General features: G+C 36.3%; 1 protein-coding gene across 1 annotated transcript in view; it reads right to left on the bottom strand.

Moving 5' to 3' along the window:
• The window catches only part of CBLB (Cbl proto-oncogene B, E3 ubiquitin protein ligase), a 326,116-nt gene that overhangs the window by 132,224 nt on the left and 182,688 nt on the right, over positions 1-11,204 (bottom strand). Inside the window, exon 5 of the mRNA XM_006890001.1 lies at positions 7,358-7,479. Within this exon, the coding sequence (XP_006890063.1) occupies positions 7,358-7,479 (122 nt within the window). The remainder of the gene's footprint in view (positions 1-7,357; positions 7,480-11,204) is intronic.

The raw sequence follows: 11,204 nt of genomic DNA, 5'->3' as shown, positions 1-11,204 counted from the left end.
AAGAGCAAGCGCCTTATTGGGATGGCCATATCTCACCTTTACCAACTTCACAAAGCAGAACTGTTCCCATTTACAGCGTCAACAACACAAAACCAATTCCCATGAGGTCAGACATGTCCCCCATGCTCCTGGACTCCTTTCTAGTCATCTCAATACCAATCTTACGGCTTTACTGGGGCCAAAATCTGATGTGATAGCTCACAGCCCACAAAGAACCATACTGAGGAAGTCAAAAGATTAAAATCCAGATTTGTAGCAGCATACAGTCAGGACCCAGCTCATGAAATGTATTCATAGGCACCTCAGCCTTGAGTCTTGCAGCTTCAGGCCACTGTTACAAAGTTAAAAGTTCTGCCAATATTGGGTCCGTTTCCCAAGAGTTCTCCAACAAACTTGTGCAAAATGTTCTTAGCTCTCCTTCTGTAGAGAGTAGCAGTTCAAAGTTCAGCTCCATCTTATGTTTGGTCTCTGGGTCTCTGCTTCATCCATGGCTGCTGCTGCTGCCGCTGCCATAGGTCTAACTGATGCAAGAATTTCTGGGCTGAAAAGACGTGCTACATTCTGTTACTTCTTTGTTGGTAGGAAAGCTCTTCTTATTCTGCTGCTAGATCCGCTGAATTTAATGGTGAGACTAGTCAACCCCCAAGTGGATTGGTGAGATAGTCCAATCCCCCTTTAGATAAGATGCCCTATTTGCATATTCCTTCCCATCCACATGGCAAAGCCCAGTTCACTAACTAGAAAAGCCATTTTGAATCCTAACCTTTATATAGCACAGCATGTGATATTCAGTATCCGTCTCCAATAACACTACAACCCAAAGGTATCAATTCTTATGGCATTCATCCTTATTCATTACTCTCAGATACATAGTAAATGATTGAAAAGCCTAAATCGTGCACACCTTAGTTTTTAAGTTGACAGAATATATTATATTAGGTAAATATACGCCCCTAAAAGAATGTAAAAGATGGAAACAGAAAAGTATCAGTAGTCAGAAAACAAGGGCTTGGTGACAGAAATGAGACTGCAGAAAATGACAGAATTTATATAGTCAATTATTTATTCATTGCAAATACCCTTTTTAAAATTTTATTTTATTATTTGTGTGTGTGTGTACCATCAAATCAGATCCGACTGGCACAGGAGACAATTGCCCCTCCTTCTCCAGCAGAGCAAATACCTTTTATAAGAAACATTAACAGCAACTATACACTTGGACCTCATCTGATGGTCTGCATAGGAATCAGACTGACTACATCCAGAGAAGCTCATGGTCACCTATGAAAGCTAAGCCAAGTGCCAATTTGTGGAACAGACCATCAACTACTCATGTGTAAGTTTAATCAAAAGCTAAAGTAAATGAAAGCAAATCAACAAGAACCAAAATTTGACCTTAAATCTAAACCACCTGAATTAAAAAAACCATCTCGGGAGTAGGTATGAGGCCTTGAATATTAATGAGCAAAGCCCTGATAAGCTGCAGGAAAATACCAAAAATAGTATCCATGAAGAATGCAAAAGGTCATTTCAAAGACAAAAGCGGAAGAAAAGACTGAAGTGGATTTCAGAAAAGATTCTGAATATTGCACTAGAGCACCTAGAAGCCAAAAGCAAAGGGAAGAAACCAGGAAGATAGGAGCTATACAGATTTCAAAGGGCAGCCCAGAAAGAGAAAGCAAAGTATAATAATAAAACACAAAAATGCTCAAGTCAGAAAATAAAAAGGGACAAATTAGCTCAGCATTTCTTCAGCAGAAGAAATTGAAGAACAAATTCAAGCCTCATGTTGCAATACTTAAGGATACTATGAAAAGAATATTGAATGATCCAGAGTCACTGTACCAAAAAGAATTGGCTGACACAGGAGAACTGCATGAAACAACATATGACCAAGAGGCAATGGTGATGAAAGAGGAAGTTAAATCTCCTCTGAAAGAACTGAAAAAAAATCAAGGCTTCAGGAATTAATGGAATATCAACTGATTTATTTCAACAGGGATGTGCTCACCAGGCTGTGTCAAGAAACCTGGAGGAAAACCACCTGCCCAATTAACTGGAAGAGATCCATATTTATTCCTATATCAAAATGTAATCAACAGATTATGGAAATTCTCGAACAATATCACCAATACCACATATAAGCAACATCCTGCCGAAGAGCATCCCATATGACTGAAACAGTACATTGACAAAGAACTGCCAGAAATACAAGCTGCGTTTAGAAGAGGTCATGACTATATAAAGGCATCTGACTACAGGGATCAAAATTATGACTAACCTTGAGAAGAATGGGATTCCCAGAACACCTGATTGTGTTCGTGAGAAACCTATACTTGGACAGGAGGCAGTCCTCAATACAGAGCAGGGAAACACTGAATGGTTCAAAATTAGTAAAAGAGTGTGTCAGGGATGTCTCCTGTCTCCAAAACTTTTCAATCTATTTATGAAACAGATCGTTTGGGAGGCTAGACTTTATGAGCAGTAATGTTGCATTAGGATTGGAGGAACACTCATCAGCAACATGCTTTATGCAGATGTCACAACTGTACTTGCTGAAACTGAGGAGGACCTGAAACATTAGACAGCATTCTAAAGAGAACAAAGATTCTTACCACTAGGCCAACTGGCAGCATCATGATAGACAGAGATTGCAATTGTCGGTATCTTCAGTTTGCCTGGTTTCATAATCAAGACCCATTACACCAACAGGGAGGAAATAAAAAAAAACTAATTACATTAGGAAACCTGGCTGTCAGGGACCTCTCCAGAATGCTAAAGCGCAATGATGTAAGACTAGAGACTAAGGTGAACCAGATTCAAGCCATGTTCTTCGCAATTACTAGTTATATATCAGAGAGGTGGACAATGATCAAAGATAACAGAAATAATTGATGCCCTTGAGTTATGGTGCTGGAGAAGTGTATTGAACATACCATAGACTGTCAAAAGAACTAACAGATCTGTCTTGGAGGAGGATAGAACCAAGCTGCTCCTTTGAGGCAAGGATTTTGAGGCTCTGTCTCACAGACTTTGGGCTTGTTGCCAGGAGAGACCAGTGCTTGGAGAAGGAATCATGCTTGGAAGGGTAGAGGAACACTGCAGGAAAGGAAGACCTCAGATGAGACGGATTGACACAATAACTTGGGTAATGAGGGTAACTTTGTCAGAGACAGTGAAATTGACTCAGGATAGGGCAGGGTTCAGATGGCACATAACAACAACAAAAAAATATTCTGTCATGTGCCTCTTTGAAATGTTAAAAAACAAAGGTATTGCTTTTAGGTACTATTAATGCAAACTGTTCTTGTATTTTTATTCACCTTATAAGGATGAGAGGGTTGGATAGTAAATAAAAAAGAATGAAGAATAACTGATGACATTGAATTAAGGTGCTGTCAAAGAATATGGAATATACAACAACACTACCACAGACAGGTAGTAAGAGAAAGAAATTTGTCTTGATAAAAACACTGCCAGCATGTTCCTTAGAAGCAAGGACTGCAAGACTTTATCTTACATCGTGAACATTTTGTTAGGAGACACCAGTCTCTGGAAATACACATCATGAAAGAGGAAGGTCTTCAAGGAGATGAAAGTGGTTACAATAATGAGCTCTAATACGGCAACTATTGTGAGAAAGGTCCAGCATCAGGCCATGTTTCAGTCTTTAGCATATAAAACCACAATGAATCATGGTTAGATGGAGGGATAGTATTTAGTTTTTGGATGTAATTTTTATATTTTTATTGTTAGATGATTTGCTTTCAAGAAAACTGAGTCTTTAAAGAAAGGAATTAGCAGTGCTTTTTTAAAATATTAAAAGAATTTTGAATGAGTTTCAGAACCTTTATTCTATACTTTTCAAATAAATCTGAAAATATTGTTATCTAATTAGTTTGAAAGTAGGTTTTCTTCTTGACAATTACTGGCATACTTAATCCAAATCAAATAAAACAGTTCTCCACAAACATATGGCTGTTAAGAATCATGTAATAAAAGAAAGCAGGAATAAACTATTGTTTAAATTATTACTGGAAACATTTCTAAATTGTCATCTTAAGTAATTTTTATAATAAAATTCTCTCAAGTAAAAAGTAAAATATCAATAGAAATTGTAAAAATGTACATACACAATGGAAAGCAGCAATAATTCAAGGGTATATTAAAATGAGAAAAGTAATTAAAAGTTTGCAATAGAATAAATGTAGTTATTTTATGTCTATTCATATATTAAGAATGACAAAGATTATTTGTGAAGTTTCTGAGTTTTCAATCAATATCTTTGTTTTACAATGATGTTTCTAAAACTATTACAGAGATGTGCAAGTAATTCATAGAGTTCATGGAAATTCATAACAAGGCTTTATAAAGCAATTGCATCTCTGGGCATGCTGGAAGGAAGGGCCATTTCCTGGCGAGAAATATTATGGTTGGGAGGGTGGAAGGACAGTGCAAGTAAGGAAGACCCTCTATGAGATGGACTGACTTAATGACTAGGCTAATGGGGGCTAGTAAGGGTATATGTGTCAGAGACAATAAGGTTGGCTCAGGATAGAGCAGGGTTCAGAGCTGCTGTACAAAAGGTCACTATGAGTCACAGTGACTCAACAGCACATAACAACAATGCATTTTCCCCAGTTATATTTCCAAACATGGCACTTTTTGATCATTAACGACTGACTTTTATCTTTTTGTCGAACACTTCAACCCTGATATAGTAAATATCTACCTTAATTTTTGCTTCCTAGATTCATGCTTGCTTTTATCAGATCAACGTTGTTTTAGCATTTAAGGTTACTGAACAGACTAAAAGTTATGAAATAGATTCTTCACTTTGAATCTTAAATATAACTCCATCAAGGTATTGTTTTGTCAGTTAGAACCAAATGAAGCACAAGTGAGAATGAAGTATAAGTGAAAATGTCACTGCAAGTTATGAAGCAGCAAGAAATGCACTGCATGCCCTTGAGGGCCAGAGATTTTTGCACCAGCCAAACTACAGGAGAGTGCCACAGAGCTGACATGGAATTGCTGTCTTACAGAACCAAAACCAGAAGCCTTTGTCCAAACTTACTGGAGAACTTGGGAAGAGACATCATAACTGGCAGGACTAAGACAACTTAATAACACTGGCCTAAAGCTTAGAGACTGATGGTGAAGGACCTGTAAACACCCTTTAGAAGCTGTTATGACTGAGAAATTGTATCTTACCACCAACTTGAATTGGAATCTGTTAACTAATAAACCCCATAATTTTGAATATGGTCCTGTGTAATCTTCATAACTATTTTAACAAATTTCAGACCCTGTAGGTCAGTAGGATTGGTACTGGAATTAGCAGAAATGGGGGCATGAGGTCCTCATGTCTGACTTCATGGGAATTTGTTTTGTTTGTAGATGCTGTTGGTGGTGGCAGTTCACCCTTGTGAAGTTAGAAGAGGTCAGACCCAGCTTCCCAGGTTGCTGTTGGTCTCCCTCTTTTTACAATGCAACAAGAAAAAACTTTATATGATGTTAATTAAGAGAGTAAACATTACATGGAAAGAGACCTTAGATAAGCAAAATAATATTGAAGAAAAAAGTAGGAGGGCTCTTACTTCCTGATTTCAGAATTTACTACACAGCACAGTAATCAGAACTGCCTGACAATGGTACAGTGCCAGATCCATAAATGCAGGGGATAAAATTAAGAACCCAGAGTAAATGTACACACATATGGACAGATGATCTGTGATTAAGAGATGAATTCGATTAGATGGAGAGAGGGACAGTCTCTTTAGCAAATGGTACAGGGAAAACTGATTAAATATTTGTAGAAAATAGAAACAAGATTCATATTTCATACCATATACAAAAACTGACTCAAGATGGATAAAGACCTAAGTGTAAAGCCCCAAATTATAAACATTATAACAAAAGGAAGGATAGACTTAAGAGCCTTAAGTGATGGCATCAACAGACTGGCAAACATAAACACAAATATACAATAACTAGATCAAAAAACCCAAACGAGTAAAACCTTCTAGAAATTAGACCTTTATGTAGACTAAAAGATGTCTCCAAAGGAACAACTAGAGGACCTTCAGACTAGGAAATCAAGTACTTGGCAATGTCTTATCTGACAAGGGACTAACTTCTAAAATGCTCAGAAAGTTTCAACACTTCAACAAAACACAGTTAAACAACTCAATTACAAAATGGGAAGAGGAAATAAAGACACTTACCCAAAGAAGACATTGAGATGGTCAATAAATACATGAAAAAACACTCAAAATAATTAGTTTTAGAAAGATGCAAATCATAACAACAATGAAAAATTACCACCTCCAAACAACAACAGTAATGTTCAACAAGCATAAAACAAATCCTGGTGAGGGTGTGGAGAGATTGGAAATTCTCATATACTATTAGTAGGACTAAAAAAACCTGTGCAACCAATAGTATGTGGTTGTTGCATAAGCAGTCTGGAACTTTTTTAAAAAGTTGAAAATAGAAATATTATTTGATCACTTAGGTGCATTTGAGTCTGCTGCAACTCACACTAACTCTATGAGGTGGAACAGGTCGAAACCTGGCCCTGCCCTGCACCATCCTCATGATTTCCATCACTATCAAGCCAAATGTTGTAGCCATTGCGTCAATCCATTTTGCTGGAAGGCTTTCTCTCTTTCACCGATCCTCTACCTTTCCCAACTTATCTTTTTGCAAAGACTGACCCCTCCTGACAACATGCCAAAGTATGTGAGATGAAGATTCATCATCCTGGCCTGTAAGGAACATTCTGATTACATTTCTTCCAAGACAGATTTGTTTGTTCTTTTGGCAGTTCATAGTACATTTAATACTTTTCTCCAACACCACAATTCAAATGTATCAGTACTTTTGTGGTCTTCTTTACACAATAGCCAACTTTCAGATGCACAGGAAGCAACTAAAATATTATGGGTTCCATCAGGCGCACACCATAGTATCATGTTCTTTATCACTTTATAAAAAATAAGTTTCAAAACAAGAACAATGCATAAAATGAAAAGTTTAAGGATCAGCCAATAAATAATGGTTTAGTTGTATTATTTCAAGAGACCTCTGGTGGCCTACCGTATAGGGAGTGATGCAAATTCAAAGGCTACATCCCTGGCTGGAAGTTTGAGTCCACCACGGGCTCTTTAGGAGAAAGAAAAACAATCTCCTTTGATGTGATTTACAGTCTTAGATACTCAATGGAGAGTCAGCTATGAGTGAGTTCCAAGTTGATAGCAATGAATTGAGTTGTAGAGTATTCTTTTCCTCCATGATGACCCCAGAGAATTTATAGTCCTGAGTTATACTGATTACATTATCATTAAAACCTTACCTTCCAGGTTTTGTGCTGTATTTTTGTAGCCGGGCTTTAACTTCATCATATGTAAGAAATGCCATGTAACCTGGATGTGTTACAGCTAAGAAATTCCAATTCCGTAAAATGGAACCCCAAGGCTGAAATAAAAGCATATATTAAAAAGTTATCTAAAGAAGAGCTACATTCTATTACGTATCAACAGATCATGTAAAAACACTTGAGAAATTCTCCGAGATATTGATCTCTATTAAAAGTTAACATTTATTATGAGCTCATTCAGCCTTATCATTGGCTATTTTATTCTTCTTTGGAGAAATATAATTGGCTAGAACACAGTTTAAATATAGTGAACAGAAAGGAAAAGTGTATCATCTCTTCCCAACAGTTTATCCTCAATACAGGCCTTTTGATAAATTTTAAACAGAAATCACATCACTCTTCTGTCCAAACTTTTTAAACTTTGAGTAAGGACTTTACTTATGAAGTCTGGCTCTCCATTCACATCTCTGTTCCCTTTGCTTACAACTCTCTCTTGTTTTTACTGATTTCTCCAGCCACACTAACTTCTTTGTGTGTCATAAAAGCACTTTCTCATATCGGACATAAAGAAACGTTCAAAATCCCTAGGTTATCAGCGAGATAGATGCAAATCAACACAACCATGGGATATCATTTTACCCCAGAAGCAACACTGAAGTTCAAACGGGCAGCAAACAATAAATAGTGATGAGTATGTGAAAGATTGAACACTCATTCACTATGAATGTGAAGGATAAACAGTACAACCACTATTGAAGATGGTTTGGTGCTTTCTCTAAAAGCTGGAAAGTATCATTGGACTCAACTAACCCACTACTGGGAATATACATTAAAGAAATCAGAGCCATGAAGTATATATTGAAGCCTTTCTAATTACTGATGCTCTAATGGGCTATTTCTCCTAAAATACCCTACCCCTGCCCCCGAATCCTTTCTCCTGATGCCACTTCTTCAATGATCTCTACTTAACCCATAGCCTCCTATCACACTGCCTATAAACAAACCCCGTGATTTCTTTTATGTACAACTGTATACTCAGAATCCAGACTAGTGCCTAAATATAACAGATGCTACATACGTATTTGGTGAATGAATAGAGAAGGAAGGAGGAAGGTAGAGCAGAATAAAGGGTTGAAACCACACAGATGGATTGTTTGAGACCATCTGACAGAAATCTGGGTTCTGTCAGCAGCTAATTACTGCATGATCATGAAGAAGTTATTCACCATCTGACCTTAGTTCTCTTCTTTGAAATAAATATACTAACAATACCTACTTCTTAAGCTTGCGGTGAGGATTAAATGAGATATATTAGGTATTCATTAAGTTTAACTACAACAACCTATATTATGCAGATGACACAACCTTGCTTGCTGAAGCTGAGGAGAACCCGAAGCATTTGCTACATAAAGTCGAGAACTTCAAAATGGATTGAAACTCAACATCAAAAAGACAAAGATTCTCACTAATGGGCCAAGTGGCACCACCATAATAGTTGGAGAAGAGATTGAGGTTGTTAACAATTACAGCTTGCTTGGCTCCACAATCAACACTCTTGGCACCAGCAGTCAGGGAATCAAAAGACAAATTGCATTGGGAAAATCTGTTGTCAGGGACCTCTCCAGAGTACTGAAATGTAACAATGTCAGTCTAGGGACATTATGCCTAATCCGGGCCATGATCTTTGCAATTGCTTGCTATGCATCAGAGAGCTGGACAGTGATTAAAAATGACAGAAGAAGAATCAATGCCTTCGACTTGTGGTGCTGGAGAAGAGTCTCAAATATACCATGGACCTCCAAGAAAACAAATAGGTCTGTCTTGGAGAGGGTGAAACCAAGTTTCTCCTTGGAGGCTAGGATTTTGAAGCTCCATTTCACATATTTGGGGCACATGGTCAGGAGGGATCAATTCTTAGAGAAGGACATCATGCTTGGAAGAGTAGAGGGGCAGTGCAGGCAATGAAGACCCTGGATGAGATGGGTTGATACAGTAACTGGGGCAATGGGGATTAGTGTGTCAGAATTAGTGAGACTGGCTCAGGATAAGACAGGCTTCATAGCTGCTATACATAGGGTTGCGATGGGTCACAGGCAACTCGACAGCACATAACAACAGAACAACAACAAAGTTTAATCATTATAATCATTATCAAGCTATTTATTTTATAAAACAAAATATATTGTGGATTTCAAGTGTCCTGATAAAGTTAAATTAATAGTAACAACAAACTCCATGAAGGTAGAGAACATGTCTGTCTTACCCTCCTTATGGGATAGCAAATCCATGCAAAGTATCAAATACATAGTAATCAGGTCATACTAATTCCTTTTACACTGATCCTCTATTTATTAATTTATGTAAAAGACTCTAATTCTAAGCTTAGTGTTTTTTTCATGTTATTATACTGACAACAGATTTATCTTTATAAAATTAAAATTAGAAATGGTGTCAGGTTTAAAAATTAGTTCTGTAGAAACTTTAAAAAAATGAATATACACTGGAATGAATCACTATCTAATTGTTTCTTTAATGTGATTAGCTGTGCCTTTAGTTGCTATGGCAAGAGAAAAAAGTCAGTTGGTGATAGACAACTTTGCTTGAGGGTATGGATGAATCACCTCTGCAATATTTTTAAGACTAATGTTACTTTAACACTAAAGAATTGGCAAGTATACTCCATTTGGTGTGCCAGAATACTAAGTCAAAAAACATAAAAAGGTAACATAAAAGGAAGGCACTTCCAGGAGCCAAGTTAAAGTAGTTCAAATAGTTATCCTAGACATGAATATTGTGTTTGTTTATTTTGAGGCTTGTTCCTTATTATTGTTAAGCAAGTTTCAAATTTACAAGACAGAATTCTTCAAAGATTATATCCCCTGGGATAAGGATAACAAGGGAAAGAATGATTTAGTAATGAAACTATTTCAGCTTTTCTTTGATATAATCAGAAAAATGTTGTGGTATTTTCCTATCATACTAAAAAATCTAATTGAGGAAAGAAAAAAGAAAGATGTCAGTGGAACACTATTATAAGTGGCTCTGGCAAGTTACTTGAAAAAAAAAAAAAACCAAAGTAAAACATGTTTCTAATTTTCTGCTTAAGACATGATGCAAAATTACATAAAACAATAGTTGGAAGGGTATAAACATATGTTTAAAACACACATATAAATTCTATTTTCAGCACTAATTTTCCTTTTGATATACTTCCTCCAATGTTAAAGAATAAAGATGGAAAAATAATATCTAACAAATATTTTAGTGACTTCTATAAATTTCCATACAATTAATAGAAGAAATGTACAGAGAGGCAATGTACACATTAAAATACTGTGAAAAAGTATTAACAATATTGTAAACCAATAGCTGCAGTGTTTAGCAATCATTTCTTAGAACATCAACCAGGAGCCAGCTTCTTACTTAAAAAATATTTATGTAAGAAAAAGAAACTATGTTCTCTTTTTCTTGTAAATGCAACCTACTCAACAATTATAAACACACAGTAGTTATGCTTTGCTTTGTTTTTTTTTCCTTAACCGTTTTGTTAAATCATGTTTTAAAGAAGCCAAAACAAACTGAAATAAAAAATACTTTGTAATTTGTTTTTTGATGTAAAGAATTATTTTCACACAACGAATGAATATTTTCATTATATGGTTAAACAACTACAGAAATTAATAAAGTGTTAAGAAAAGTAGAGATGATTGAAACAATTAGCTTAAAAGACTAATGACCTACAGGAACCCCAATCTCCAAAAGCATGAAATCAAAAGAACTGGGAAGTGCAGTAAGATGAAGTGTAGTAAAGCAATGTTAAAAA

This window comes from Elephantulus edwardii, unplaced genomic scaffold, assembly GCF_000299155.1.
Source record: "Elephantulus edwardii isolate Elephantulus edwardi_28Jun2011 unplaced genomic scaffold, EleEdw1.0 scaffold00085, whole genome shotgun sequence".
In the NCBI taxonomy this organism is placed as follows: Eukaryota; Metazoa; Chordata; class Mammalia; order Macroscelidea; family Macroscelididae; genus Elephantulus; species Elephantulus edwardii.
This window is presented reverse-complemented; position numbering and strand designations above follow the sequence as displayed.